The sequence below is a fragment of the Mustelus asterias genome, chromosome 1, assembly GCF_964213995.1.
Source record: "Mustelus asterias chromosome 1, sMusAst1.hap1.1, whole genome shotgun sequence".
Taxonomy (NCBI): domain Eukaryota; kingdom Metazoa; phylum Chordata; class Chondrichthyes; order Carcharhiniformes; family Triakidae; genus Mustelus; species Mustelus asterias.
The window spans coordinates 165,224,681-165,240,478 of record NC_135801.1 but is presented as its reverse complement, the minus strand read 5'-3'; the positions used below and the strand labels follow the sequence as shown (position 1 = coordinate 165,240,478).

General features: G+C 44.0%; 1 protein-coding gene across 1 annotated transcript in view; it reads right to left on the bottom strand.

Annotated features, from left to right (window-relative positions):
• cfap53 (cilia and flagella associated protein 53) overlaps window positions 1–15,798 on the bottom strand; it is a 44,899-nt gene that overhangs the window by 25,276 nt on the left and 3,825 nt on the right. Inside the window, exons 2-3 of the mRNA XM_078227690.1 lie at window positions 4,271–4,497; window positions 2,786–2,959 (exon numbers count right to left, since the gene is read on the bottom strand). Of these exons, the coding sequence (XP_078083816.1) occupies window positions 2,786–2,959; window positions 4,271–4,497 (401 nt within the window). The remainder of the gene's footprint in view (window positions 1–2,785; window positions 2,960–4,270; window positions 4,498–15,798) is intronic.

The following is a 15,798-nucleotide window of genomic DNA, read 5'->3' as shown; positions in this document are numbered from 1 at the left end:
CAGTTCTGGTCGCCATACTACCAGAAGGACGCGGAGGCTTTAGAGAGAGTGCAGAGGAGGTTTACCAGGATGTTGCCTGGTATAGAGGGGCTTAGTTATGAGGAGAGATTGGGCAAACTGGGGTTGTTCTCACTGGAAAGACGGAGGATGAGGGGAGACCTAATAGAGGTGTATAAAATTATGAAAGGCATAGATAGCGTGAACGTTGGGAAGCTTTTTCCCAGGTCGGTGGTGACGTTCACGAGGGGTCATAGGTTCAAGGTGAGGGGGGGAGGTTTAACACGGATATCAGAAGGACGTATTTGACACAGAGGGTGGTGGGGGCCTGGAATGCGCTGCCGGGCAAGGTGGTGGAGGCGGACACACTGGGAACATTTAAGACTTATCTAGATAGCCACATGAACGGAGTGGGAATGGAGGGATACAAAAGAAAGGCATAGTTTGGACCAGGGAGCGGCGCGGGCTTGGAGGGCCAAAGGGCCTGTTCCTATGCTGTATTGTTCTTTGTTCTTGTTTGTTCCTGATTTGTGGAATGAAGACGGACTGGACCTTCTGGTAGAGCCTTTGGATAAATTCTACAAAAATGATGACTTATTGGAAACATATGAAGCCCAGTCTTTGATTGGTTTAAGAAAACAGGTAATCAGTCCATGGAGGAATATATCATGGACTTTGACAGATGGTATAAGAGACTGAAGAAATTTGAACTTGACATCGCAGAGTCTGTATTGGCATTTAAGTTACCTGATTGTGTATGCATTTCTCATGTTGATAGACTTTTAGTATTAATAAGGGTCCAGTTCTGAAGAAGCATTCTACTTTTTGGACCAAATGGCTGCTGCTCTAAAAAGAAATTCTGGTAAGAGTCTTTTACAGCTAGTTTCCTAATGAATACAGGCAACTCTGTAATAAAGCAAAGGACGGAGGATTTAATGGGGTTATTGATAAGCGGACTGAAGATGACCGTACTTTTAACCAATTTGAGAGTCAAGACTAAAAAACGGACCTGAGATGGCAACCACAGACACTTAAACCTGAGGAATTCATGGGTAATGGCTAATCAATGTTATTGGTATGATTCCAAAGGGGCAATTTTCCAGCCTTGCCTGGTGCAGATCACGCCAATCCCAGAAAATTATACGCTGACCTAAAAATCGGTTTGTGCCTGGCACAAAATGGTTTGCAATCGTCCTTTTCTCCAAGCTGCTGTATTATTCCTTCATAGTATACTATTATTAATCTGAATATCAGATGAGTTTCTCCCAAGACAGTCACTGCAGGCTGGATGATTTCCTGTCTCCCACTGCCTAACTTCAAAAGCGAAAATCCAGTCCATTTTATCTCTTCCTCTGGCAAGTAAACTAGTACTCAGCATCTTTTACTGGCTACCACCCTAGAATTTCTGGCGTAAGAGACATGTCCCATATTATAATTCAGAATGCAAACCACCAGGTAACTAACTTAAAACAAACAAGTGTATTTAAAAACCCAAGACATGCCCAGAATTCAGATATGCACAGAGTCACTCAGTACCTCCATCACAAGGCAAGCACTCAGCTGCATTAATAATCCCAAAGAATTCTATGAATTTTAGCATTCTCTTTTGTCCTGGCTTGCCCACAGAAGGCAAAGAGTGGTTGTAGATGGGTCTTTTTCAGAGTGGAGGTCGGTCACCAGTGGGGTGCCCTAGGGATCTGTTCTGGGACCCTTGCTCTTTGTGATTTTTATAAATGACCTGGATGAGGAAGTGAAAGGATGGGTTGGCAAGTTTGCTGATGACACAAAGGTTGGAGGTGCTGTGGATAGTGTAGAGGGATGTCAGCAGTTGCAACGAGACATAGATAAAATGCAAGACTGGGCGGAGAAGTGGCAGATGGACTTCAACCCAGATAAGTGTGTGGTGGTTCATTTTGGCAGGTCGAATAGGATGGAAGAATATAATATTAAGGGTAAGACGCTTGGCAGTGTGGAAGAACAGAGGGATCTTGGGGTCCGGGTACATAGGGCGCTCAAAGCGGCGTCGCAGGTAGAGGCTGTGGTTAAGAAGGCGTATGGAATACTGGCCTTCATCAATAGAGGAATTGAGTTTAGAAATCAGGAGATAATGCTGCAGCTGTATAGGACCCTGGTCAGACCCCACTTGGAGTACTGTGCCCAGTTCTGGTCGCCTCATTACAGAAAGGATGTGGAAGCTATAGAACGGGTGCAGAGGAGATTTATGAGGATGTTGCCGGGATTAAGTTATGAGGATAGGTTGAGAGAGCTAGGTCTATTCTCCTTGGAGTGGCGAAGGATGAGAGGTGACCTGATAGAGGTGTATAAGATGTTGAGAGGTATTGATTGAGTGGATTCTCAGAGGCTTTTACCCAGGGCTGAAATGGTTGTCACGAGAGGCCACAGTTTTAGGGTGCTGGGGAGTAGGTATAGAGGAGATGTTAGGGGTAAGTTTTTCACTCAGAGGGTGGTGGGTGCGTGGAATCGGCTGCCAGTAGTGGTGGTAGAAGTGGATTCGATTGAGTCTTTTAAGAGACTTTTGGATAGGTTCATGGAGGTTAGTAAGATGGAGGGTTATAGATGAGCCTCGAAGGTAAGGAAATTGTTCGACGCAACTTGTGGGCCGAAGGGCCTGTTTGTGCTGTAGCTTTTCTATGTTCTATGTCCTATTCTCTTCATGTCATTCCACTTTTTAAGTGAGTTTTTGAGGTTGCACAAAAGCTGCGTTTCCTTCAGTAAAAACAAGGATAAATTCCTCAGACCAAGAGGTCTGTCCCATATATAATATTACCTGAATTGCTGATCAAGCTTTTCTGCAACCAGTTGTTGTCGTTCCTTCTCCCTTTTTATCTTCAAGTCTTTTACGCATTGTCTGATTTTTGCTTGTCGCTCTAAAGGTGTTTCCCCCATAAGGGACAGTTGCTTCATGTACTCATTTTCCTCAGCTTCCAGAAGATCTCGTAGCCTCAAACAAATAAAAGAAAATTGGGTTTAAGAGAAGTTACCATATCAATTGCTAATGAATAGTGGTTCCACACATAAAAATTTCTATTCATTATGGGAGAGCTTTACATGCACAGACAGCATGCTGATGATAATTCAGTCATTGTTTGTGCTAAAAACAAATACATGTTGAAATAAAGTAAAGATTGACTGAACCAAAAAAGGTGATCTGATCGAAGACTGGTGAAAAGTGGTGAGTTGGTGGAAGCATTTAGGTAGAATATTCCAAAGTATGAATTATGGACAACTGGATGGCAAAGTGGGGGGAGATATGCAGGAGACTGAAGTAGGAGAAATTAAGAGTTCTGGCGGGATGGGGAAAGAGAGTAGAGCAGGTATAGAGAGGTTATCAAGATAGGCCATGAAGGGATTTAAAAATAAGTATGTGGATGACTCTTAACTGCCCCTGAAATGGCTTTGCAAGTCACCCAGTTAAAGGGCAATTCGGGAAGGGCAACAAATCCTGGCCTTGCCAGTTGTGCCCACATCCCATGCAAAACAATAAAGAGAAAGAAAGACAACCAATAATTCACCTGCAATGAGATCTTAAATGACTGAACTGAATTTAATCTTTATAAGTATATTTTATTCATATCTGAATTAATTTTTGTATGTATTTAGTTAGCAACTTTTACTTGGTAACTCATAGCAATGTTTTTGTCATAAACTAACCTTTCTCCTGTTTAAGACTAAAATTTTACTGCTGGTTATTTTTTTTAATAAATCATTTGCAAATTAAAAGGAAGCTTTTAATTCACACAGACATTCTTAACTCGCAGACCACTTTGAGGAAATAGCTTTTACATGATTGTGACACAATAAAGTATTCTTTTAAAATGTCATAGGCTCATACATTTATATTTCAAAGAGTTTTTTTTACAAATTAGCAAAAGGTTGCCATTATCCAAACAAAAGCAAAATATTGAAGATGGTGGAAACCCGAAATAAAAACCGAAAATGCTGGAAATAATCAGTATGTATTGCGACCAGAATTTTACTGTTCCATCTGCCATGGGACTTGGAGCAGGCGAGGGGCGGACAATGGGAAGTTCTGTTGACCTCAGGTGGGATTTTTGCGGTTTTGGGATGAGCAGGGTCATAATATTCCGCCCTACCACTGTGAGGAGAGAGATGGCTTCAGGTCTGTGACATTTCATCAGAACCCATTAGGCATGTCTGTCTCTCTTACATATACAAATAAAAATTCTACTGGTAAATCCATGGTTTAATTTTAACTTCAAAATCCATTTGGCACCTCTATAATTTTATTTACCTTTCTCTCCTTTGTATTATGTCTTCTTCGTAAAACTCCATAGCCCTTCGGACTATATACCTAATGTTGCCCTTTAATTGCATTTGTTCTTCTTCTAGGAAAACATAATTCTGGATTTCATTCTCTTTGCGAGCCTGTACAAAGTTTGCGTATTCTTTGGCAATTAAATCCCGTTTGAGCTCCTTCACCATATCTGAGTTTGTGGCGTTACCTGGAGATTTTGCTACCTGCAAAAAGAAAAAAATTATAAAATTTTAAAAATTATCATAGGGTTACCTTACAATTACCTCCCACCATCAAAAAATTATAACTGAGGGATTAGTGGCACAACTTTGAATGACTAAAGGCCTGGCTTTGAATCCAGCCCTGTTTGTTATCTCTGCTGATAAAATCTGAAGCTACTTATGCTATGTCAATTTACATGACATACTGTTTGCCATTCTAGATTGGAGCTTTCTGCTTACCTTCTCAATTTGGATCTCCCTGACTCTGCTATCCATTATCCTGGGATGCCAACTAGTACAACAGCACAATGATTATGTTATCAGTAATCCAAAGGCCTAGCCTATTGATTCGGAGACAAGTTCCAATTCCATCAAGGGAGTAGGGGAATTTAAATTCAGTTAATTAAATTAAATCAATATGGGATAAAAAGCGAGGCTCAGTAACAGTACCCATGAAACTACCGGATTGTCATAAAAACTTATTTGTTTCACTACAGCACTTTAGGGAAGAAAATCTGCCATCTTTATCCTGGCTTGGTCAAATGTGACTGCAGACCTTGAGCAATATTGTCAACTCTTCGATGTTCTTCGAAATAATCGAGTGAGCCATTTAGTTGTATCAATATTCTGCACAAGACTGTAGTAAGAATAAAACTGGAGGAACCTGGCATCGACCTCAGCATCGGACATGATGAAGGCACAGAGAGCAATCTACCCTGCAAAGTCCTGAGGCAGGATTTTGGACTCACAGCAGCTGGAAACCAAGGTGGATAGGAACCACAAAATAGCCCCGTTGGCCAGCTGAGTTTCCCAGTTCCAACCAATATAGAGGAGGTAGGATGACTGCACAACAAGGTTACTGATCCACACCCAGGAGAGAGCTGATGCAATTCGTAAGAGCCTGTTGAGGCCAAATAAAGGAATGTGATGGGACTTTCCAGTCAGCCTCCAAGTTTAGGTGCCTTTAAATCTTCAGGACCTCCCTGTGGGTGTCTGATAGCACCTCCCTGACTTCTTCAGGAGAAGGGCACTTGGAATGAGGTTGGTGTGCCATGTTCTACTTGTGCCTGAGATGGAGTGCAGGACCTCAAGCATACAACAGAAACTGTGGGTTCTGTTGGACATAGGTCTCCAAGGTGGTTGTCCCTTTCCATGGAGACAGCCAAGAGCTAACATGCTGGAACCATGACAGCATACAGAATGTGGACAGACTTCTCCAGCCTTCGGTCCACTCTGCAAACAGCCTTTGGCAACTCTTCCTGATGATTCCCTGCCTATCTCCGCATCTCTAAAAGGTCCCTTAAGGGCCGGGCTCAGAGGCTCATCATCTGATTCGGGCTCAGCAGCTGCTGGTCTCCAACAGTCCTCTCCGATTGTCAGAGACTGTCTTGACCTGTTCAGACTTGTTATGCACAATCTTATCCAGCAGAAAGACAGAATGATTGATTGTAAGGGCACTGGGTGAATCAAATATTCAGAAGCATGCATAGCTATTGTCTGCCGAGCCCTTCCCAGTAAGTGATTAAGAAGTCATTAGTCCTGCAACTAATAGGAGATGGAGAGCTTAAATGTGGCTGTCACAGATTCAGTGCCGATGTCCCATCTGCCAGTCACATGTGATATCCACATGCACCCTTAAACATCTTGATGCCTTTATGAGTATTTGCAGTAGATTTCCCTGTAAGAAGTCTCACAACACGAGGTTCAAGATCAACAGGTTTATTTGGTAGCACGAGCCTCTTCATCAGGTAAGTGTAAATATTCAGGTAAAAAACTCATCTGATGAAGGGGCAGCGCTCCGAAAGCTCATGCTACCAAACAAACCTGGTGGACTTTAACCTGGTGTTGTGAGGCTTCTTATTGTGCCTACCCAAGGCCAACGCCGGCATCTCCACATCATAAATTTACCTTGGCAGGGCGAAGCACAGCAGATCATTCATTCTTTTCCTGCACTGAAGACTGTTTTTTTTAATTGACGTCAAGAGCATTAACCACCCTGGTAACCTCCTCCCAAACTACTCTAGTCAGATGGGAGGGCATTCTGCTCTCATCCAGAAGAAGCAGGATCTCTTCATGTATTCATTCGTGGGACATGGACGTCGCTGACTGACCAGCATTTATTGCCCATCCCTAGTTGCCCTTGAACTGAGTGGCTTGCTAGGCCATTGCAGAGGGCAGTTGAGAGTCAACCACATTGCCATGGCTCTGGAGTCACATGTTTTTGATTTGATTTGGTTTCATTTATTTGATTTGATTTATTATTGTCACATGTATTAGTACACAGTGAAAAGTATTGTTTCGTGTGCACTATACAGACAAAGAAAATCGTTCATAGAGAAGGAAAGAAGAAAGTGCAGAATGTAGTGTCACAGTCATAGCTAGAGTATAGAGAAGATCAACTTAATGCGAAGCAGGTCCATTCAAAAGTCTGATGGCAGCAGGGAAGAAGCTGTTCTTGAGTCGGTTGGTACGTGTCCTCAGACTTTTGCATCTTTTTCCCAACAGAAGGTGGAAGAGAGTATGTCCAGGGTGCATGGGGTCCTTAGTTATGCTGGCTGCCGTCCAGCATAACTAAGGCAGCAGGAAGTGTAGACAATGTCAATAGGTGGGAGGCTATTTTGAGTGATGGACTGGGCTTCGTTCACGACCCTTTGTAGTTTCTTGCAGTCTTGGATAGAACAGGTGTCATACAACTTGTGATACAACCAGAAAAAATGCTTTCTATGGTGCATCTGCAAACGTTGGTGAGAGTCATAGTACACATACCAAATTTCCTTAGTCTTCTGAGAAAGTAGAGGTGTTGGTGGGCTTTCCTAACTATAGTGTCGGCATGGGGACACCAGGACAGGTTGTTGGTGATCTGGACACTTAAAAACTTGAAGCTCTCGCCCTTTTCTACTTCATCCCCATTGATGTAGACAGAGGCATGTCTTCCACTATGCTTCCTGAAGTCAATGACTATCTCCTTCATTTTGTTGACATTGAGGGAGAGATTATTGTCATCGCACCAGTTCACCAGGTTCTCTAACTCTTTCCTGTACTCCGTCTTGTCATTGTTTGAGATCTGACACATTACGGTGGTGTCATCAGCAAACCTGAAAATCGAATTTGGCCACACAGTCATAGGTGTAAAAGGAGCAAGTAAGGGGCTGAGGACAAGCCTTGTGGGGCACCGTTGTTGAGGATGATTGTGGAGGAGGTGTTGTTGCCTATCCTTACTGACTGCGGTCTGTGGGTTAGGAAGTTCAGGATCCAGTCGCAGAGGGAGGAGCTGAGCCCCAGGCCACGGTGTTTGGAGAGGAGTTTCGTAGGAATTATGGTGTTGAAGGCTGAGCTGTAGTCAATAAATAGGAGTCTGACATGGGTGTCTTTGTTCTCTAGGTGTTCCAGGGTTGAGTGCAGGGCCAGGGAGATGGTGTCTGCTGTGGAGCTGTTGCGGCGGTAGACGAACTGTAATGTATCCAGGTAACCTAGGAGGCCAGAATTGATTTGTGCCATGACTAATCTTTTGAAGCACTTCATAATGGTGGATGTCAGAGCCACTGGGACAATAGTCATTAAGGCATGTTGCTTGGCTTTTCTCTGGTGCCGGGATAATCTCTCCCTCAATCTTGAAGCAGATAGGGACCTCAGATTGTTGTAAGGAGAGGTTGAAGATGTCTGTGATGTAGGCCAGACCAGGTAAGGGAGGCAGATTTCCTTCCCTAAAGGACAATATTGAACCAGATGGGTTTTTCCGACAATCGAGAATGGTTTCATGGTCATCAGTAAATTCTTAATTCCAGATTTTCTTATTGAAGTCAAATTCCACCATCTGCTGTGGCAGGATTCGAACCCCAGAACATTGGCTGAGTTTCTGGATTAATAGTCTAGTGGTAATACCACTAGGCCATTTCCTCCTCTCTTGCCTGGAGGAGAATCTCCAGGGAGTTATCATTGAACCATAGGGTTGAAGGTCGATTTCTTCCTCTGGTTATCGTGCATGAAACAGAATCTGGAGCTCCTGACCTGTAGCTATGAGCAGTTGTCCAGCTGCTCTGTAAATACTACTCTCGGACCTTCAATCCCATTAGGTAACAGCGGGGCCGGCAACTTCCTATGATTTGCATAAATAATGAGATGAACAAACAAACATACAAATTAGGAGCAGGTGCAGGCAACTAAACCCCTTGAGCTTGCTCCGTCATTCAATAAGATAACGGCTGATCAGATTAAAACCTTAACTCCACATTCCCACCTATCTCTGACAATATTTCAGCCCCTTGTTTATCAAGAATATACTTTGTTCTTTCCCAAAAATTTTCGAAGGCTCTCCTTTTTGGGAAGTGTATTCCAAAGACTCACAGCCCTCTGAGAGAAACGTTCTCCTTATTTTGTCTGAAACGGCCAACTTCTTATTTTTAAACAGTGACCCTTTGCTCTAGATTCTCCCACAAGAGGAAACATCCTCTCCACATCCACCCTGTCAAGATCCCTCAGGATCTTCTAGGTTTCAATCAAGTCTCCTCTTACTCTTCTAAACTCCAGCGGATACAAGCCTAGTTTGTCCAATCTTTCATCAAAATAAACATTCACATTGTAGGTTTTGGGTGGCACAGTGGTTAGCACTGCTGCCTCACAGCGCAAGGGACCTGGGTTCAATTCTGGCCTCGGGTGACTGTGAGGAGTTTGCACGTTCTCATTGTGTCTGTGTGGGTTTCCTCTGGGTTCTCCGGTTTCCTCCCACAGTCCAAAGATGTGCGGGTTAGGTTGATTGGCCATGATAAATTGCCCTGTAGTGTCAGGGGGAAGAGCAGGGTAAATATGTGGGGTTAAGGGGATAGGGCCTAGGTGGGATTGTGGTTGGTGCAGACTTGATAGGCCAAATGGTCTCCTTCTGCACTGTAGGGATTCTATGATTAATCTGATAAACCTTCTCAGAACTGTTTTCAATGCACTTATATCCTTCTTTAAATAAGATGACCACTCGAGTACACAGTAATCCATATGTGGTCTCACACGTCTCTGTAACACTGAAGCATAACCTCCCTACATTTCTATTCAATTCCCCTCACAGTAGAGAGCTTTCCTAATTATTTGCTATGCCTGTATACTAGCCTTTTGTAATTTTGTGTCCAGTGAAGCAGTTGAGGCTACCTTGTTGAATGTTTTTAAGGCAAAGATAGATAGACTTTTGAACAGTAAAGAAATTAAGGTTTATGGTGAGCGGGCGGGTGAGTGGAGCTGAGTCCACAAAAAGATCAGCCATGATCTTATTGAATGGTGGAGCAGGCTTCAGGGGCCAAATGGCCTATTCCTGCTCCTAGTTCTTATGTTCTTATGTATGGAGAAACTCAGATCCCTCTACATCTCAGAGATCTGCAATCTCTCACCATTTAAATAGTAAACTTCTCTTTTATTCTTCATGCCAAAATGGACAGTTTCAGATCTTCCCATGTTACTCCCTTTGCCAGATCTTTGCCCACTCACTTAACCTATCTATTATCTTTTTGTGGAGTCGCTATGTCCACTTCACAATTTGATTTCCTACCTATCTTTGTATCATCAGCAAATTTAACAACCACACCTTTGGTCCTTTCATCCAAGTCATTTACAAGAAATGTAAAATGTTGAGGCCCCAGCACTGATTACAGCGGCACACCACTCGTTATATCTTGCCAACCAGGAAATGACTACTCTCTGATTCCTGTTAACTAACCAATCTTCTAACCATGGCAATATGTTGTGTTGTAGGTAACAAGCTTTTATTTTCCACAATAACCTTAGACATGGAAACTTATCAAATGCCTTCTGGAAATCCAAGTACAATACATCAACTGGTTCTCCTTTATCCACAGCACATGTGACTTCTTGATTTGCCTTTTTCGCAAAACCATGTTGACACTGCCTGACTACCCTGAATTTTTCCAAGTGCCCTGCTATAACATCTTTAATAACAGCTTCTAACATTTTCCCTATGACAGATGTTGTAGCTTTCTGTCTTCCTCCCTTTTTGAATAAATTAGTTGCATGCATTATTTCCAATCTAATAGAACCTTTCCAGAATCTAGGGAACTTCGGAAAATTAAAAGCACATCAACTGTCTCCCTCATCACTTTTTTAAGACCCTAGGATGAAGTCCATCAGGACCTGGGTCTTTCCAGTTCACAATTCCAACAATTTGCTCATTACCATTTTACTAGTGATTGTAGTTTTCTTAAGTTCCTCTATTCTTTCCTTTCCTGATTAACAATTATTTAAGGGATGTTATTCACATCTTCTTAAGAAGACCGGTGCAAAATATCTGTTTAATTCATCTGTCATCTCCTTATTTTCCATTATGAATTCCCCAGACTCATTGAATTAATGCTCAAACTCTCACTATCTAGCTTTCTCTTATACTTTAGTTTTTTCCTCTTTATTAATCTTTAAGTCATCCATTGCCTTTTTTAAATATTCCACCCAATCTCGTGACCTGCCATCCATCTTTGCAGAATGATATCCTTTTTCTTTAAGTTTGATACTGTCTTTAATTTTTTTAATTAAACACAGATAGTAGGTCCTCTCTTTGGAATTTTTCTTTCTCGTTGGAATGTATTCATTCTGTGTATTCTTAAATATTCCACTAAATGTATACATCTGCATCTATATTGATCTATCCCCTTAAACTAATTTGTCAGTTTACTTTAATTAACTCTGCTTCTGTGCTCTCATAATTGCCCTTATTTATATTTAAAATACTGGTCTTGGACCCACTCTTCTCTCCCTCAAACTGAATGTGACATTCCATCATAGATAGTATGGTTGACTTCAGAACGTGCTGTTCTAAGAAACTATTCCAAAGACATCTACTAACTCTTCATCTAGGCTATTTTTGCCCTTCTGATTTTTTTCAGTCTATATGTAGATTAAAATCCCTGGCGATTATCGCCATACCTTTCCAATAAGCTCTGTCCTACTGTGTAGTTACAACTAGGGTGCCTGTACACCACTCCCACAAGTGTCATGGAATCCACTTCACTTGTATATAAGAACATAAGAACTAGGAGCAGAAGTAGGCCATCTGGCCACTCGAGCCTGCTCCGCCATTCAATAAGATCATGGCTGATCTTTTTGTGGACTCAGCTCCACTTACCCACCGACTCAGCATAACCCTTAATTCCTTTGCTGTTCAAAAATGTATCTATCCTTGCCTTAAAAACATATAATGAGGTAGCCTCAACTGCTTCACTGGGCAGGGAATTCCACAGATTCACATCCCTTTATGGATGAGTGCCACTCCAACAGCACTGAACAAGTTTGACACCATCCAGGTGACTTGACTGGAATCCCATCCACAAACGAAGAATGAGAGGTGACCTGATAGAGGTGTACAAGATGTTGAGATATATAGAAACATAGAAAAACTACAACACAAAACAGGCCCTTCGGCCCCACAAGTTGTGCCGAACATATCCCTACCTTTTAGGCCTACCTATAACCCTCCATCCTATTAAGTCCCATGTACTCATCCAGGAGTCTCTTAAAAGACCCTATTGAGTTTGCCTCCACCACCACTGATGGCAGCCGATTCCTCTCACCCACCACCCTCCGTGTGAAAAACTTCCCCCAAACATTTCCCCTGTACCTACCCCCCAGCAACTTAAACCTGTGTCCTCTCGTAGCAGCCATTTCCACCCTGGGAAAAAGCCTCTGAGAGTCCACCCGATCTATGCCTCTCAACATCTTATATACCTCTATTAGGTCTCCTCTCATTCAAGGAGAAGATCGGGTGGATTCTCTGAGGCATTTTCCCAGGGCTGAAATGGCTGCTATGAGAAGACACAGGTTTAAGGTGCGAGGGATTAGGTACAGAGGAGATGTCGGGGTAAGTTTTTCACTCAAAGAACAAAGAACAGTACAGCACAGGAAACAGGCCCTTCGGCCCTCCAAGCCTGTGCCGCTCCTTGGTCCAACTAGACCAATCGTTTGTATCCCTCCATTCCCAGGCTGCTCATGTGACTATCCAGGTAAGTCTTAAACGATGTCAGCGTGCCTGCCTCCACCACCCTACTTGGCAGCGCATTCCAGGCCCCCACCACCCTCTGTGTAAAAAACGTCCCTCTGATATCTGAGTTATACTTCGCCCCTCTCAGCTTGAGCCCGTGACCCCTCGTGATCGTCACCTCCGACCTGGGAAAAAGCTTCCCACTGTTCACCCTATCTATACCCTTCATAATCTTGTACACCTCTATTAGATCTCCCCTCATTCTCCGTCTTTCCAAGGAGAACAACCCCAGTCTACCCAATCTCTCCTCATAGCTAAGACACTCCATACCAGGCAACATCCTGGTAAACCTTCTCTGCACTCTCTCTAACGCCTCCACGACCTTCTGGTAGTGCGGCGACCAGAACTGGACGCAGTACTCCAAATGTGGCCTAACCAGCGTTCTATACAGCTGCATCATCAGACTCCAGCTTTTATACTCTATACCCCGTCCTATAAAGGCAAGCATACCATATGCCTTCTTCACCACCTTCTCCACCTGTGTTGCCACCTTCAAGGATTTGTGGACTTGCACACCTAGGTCCCTCTGTGTTTCTATACTCCTGATGACTCTGCCATTTATTGTATAACTCCTCCCTACATTATTTCTTCCAAAATGCATCACTTCGCATTTATCCGGATTAAACTCCATCTGCCACCTCTCCGCCCAATTTTCCAGCCTATCTATATCCTGCTGTATTGCCCGACAATGCTCTTCGCTATCCGCAAGTCCAGCCATCTTCGTGTCATCCGCAAACTTGCTGATTACACCAGTTACACCTTCTTCCAAATCATTTATATATATCACAAATAGCAGAGGTCCCAGTACAGAGCCCTGCGGAACACCACTGGTCACAGACCTCCAGCCGGAAAAAGACCCTTCGACCACTACCCTCTGTCTCCTATGGCCAAGCCAGTTCTCCACCCATCTAGCCACTTCTCCTTGTATCCCATGAGCCTTAACCTTCTTAACCAACCTGCCATGTGGGACTTTGTCAAATGCCTTACTGAAATCCATATAGACGACATCCACGCCCCTTCCTTCATCAACCGTTTTTGTCACTTCCTCAAAAAACTCCACCAAATTTGTAAGGCACGACCTCCCTCTTACAAAACCATGCTGTCTGTCACTAATGAGATTGTTCCGTTCTAAATGCACATACATCCTGTCTCTAAGAATCCTCTCCAACAACTTCCCTACCACGGACGTCAAGCTCACCGGCCTATAATTTCCTGGGTTATCCCTGCGACCCTTCTTAAACAACGGGACCACATTCGCTATCCTCCAATCCTCAGGGACCTCACCCGTGTCCAAAGAAGCGACAAAGATTTCCGTCAGAGGCCCAGCACTTTCATCTCTCGTCTCCCTGAGCAGTCGAGGAAAGATGCCATCAGGCCCTGGGGCTTTGTCAGTTTTAATGTTCCCTAAAAAACCTAACACTTCCTCTCTTGTAATGGAGATTTTCTCTAACGGGTCAACACTTCCCTCCGAGACACTGCCGGTTAACACGCCCCTCTCCTTCGTGAATACCGATGCAAAGTATTCATTTAGGATCTCCCCTATTCCCTTGGGTTCTAAGCATAATTCCCCTCCTTTGTCCCCGAGAGGTCCGATTTTCTCCCTGACAACTCTTTTGTTCCTAACGTATGAATAGAATGCCTTAGGATTCTCCTTAATCCTGCCTGCCAAGAACATCTCGTGACCTCTTTTTGCCCTTCTAACTCCCCGTTTGAGTTCTTTCCTACTCTCTCTGTATTCCTCCAGAGCTCCATCTGTTTTCAGTTGCCTGGACTTAACGTACGCCTCCCTTTTCATTTTAATCAGATCCTCAATTTACCTGGTTATCCACGGCTCTCGAATCCTACCTTTCCTATCTTTCCTTTTTACAGGCACATGCCTATCCTGCAGCCTTATCAATAGTTCCTTAAAAGACTCCCACATGCCAGACGTGGACTTACCCTCGAACATCCTCTCCCAATCAACATCCACCAATTCCTGCCTAATCCGGCTATAGTTAGCCTTCCCCCAATTTAGCACCCTGCCCGTAGGACAGCACTCATCCTTGTCCATTACTATCCTAAAGTTAACAGAGTTGTGGTCACTATTTGCCACATGTTCCCCTACCGAAACTTTGACGACCTGACCGGGCTCATTTCCCAGAACTAGGTCCAGTATAGCCCCCTCTCTAGTCGGGCTATCTACATACTGTTCCAAAGAACCTTCCAGTACGCATTTTACAAATTCCTCCCCGTCCGGACCCCCAGCTCTAAGCACTTTCCAGTCTGTGCCAGGGAAATTAAAGTCCCCCACTACAACAACCCTATTTTTTCTGCACCTATCCAGAATCTCCTGACATATCCTTTCCTCCACTTCCCGTGGGCTGTTGGGTGGTCTGTAGTACACCCCCAGCATAGTGACTGCACCCTTCCTGTTTCTGAGTTCCACCCACAGCGACTCAGTACATGACCCCTCTAAGTTGTCTACCCTCTGCACCGCGGTAATATGCTCCTTAACTAATATCGCTACTCCCCCACCTTTTTTAGCCCCTCCTCTGTCTCGCCTAAAACACTTATACCCCGGAATATTCAGCTGCCAGTCCTGTCCTTCTTTTAACCAAGTTTCCGTCACCGCAACCACATCCAAATTCCGCATAAACATTAAGGCCCTAAGTTCGTCTGTTTTACCCGTTACGCTCCTCGCATTGAAGCAGATGCACTCCAGACCTCCAGGCCCAGTCAGGTCATCCTCCTCCAGAGTGCTCCTCTTCTTAGCTAGCCTTGCCCTGGCCCCCAGCTCAACCCCAGCCTCAGTATTTACTGACCTCCTGTTTTGTTCCCCACCCCCCTGCCACACTAGTTTAAATCCTGCCGAAACACTCTCGCAAAACTCCCTACCAGGATATTTGCTCCCTTCCAGTTGAGGTGTAACCCATCCTTTCTGTACAGTTGCCATCCTGACTTGAAGATTTCCCAGTTATCTATGAATTTAAAACCCTCCCTCTTGCACCAGTCCTTTAGCCACGCGTTCAACTGTAGAATCTCCCTGTTCCGAGCCTCACTTGCACTAGACACCGGGAGCAGTCCAGAGATTGCTACCCTGGAGGTCTTACTTTTTAGCCTAGCACCCAACTCCCTGAATTTCTCTCGTATGACCCCCCTGCTCTTCCTACCTACATCATTTTCACCAATGTGTACAATCACATCCGTTTGACTACCTTCCTTTTTAAATATGCTTCCTACCCTCTCGGAGACATCCAGTACCCCGGCACTAGGGAGGCAGACTACCATCCAGGATTCTC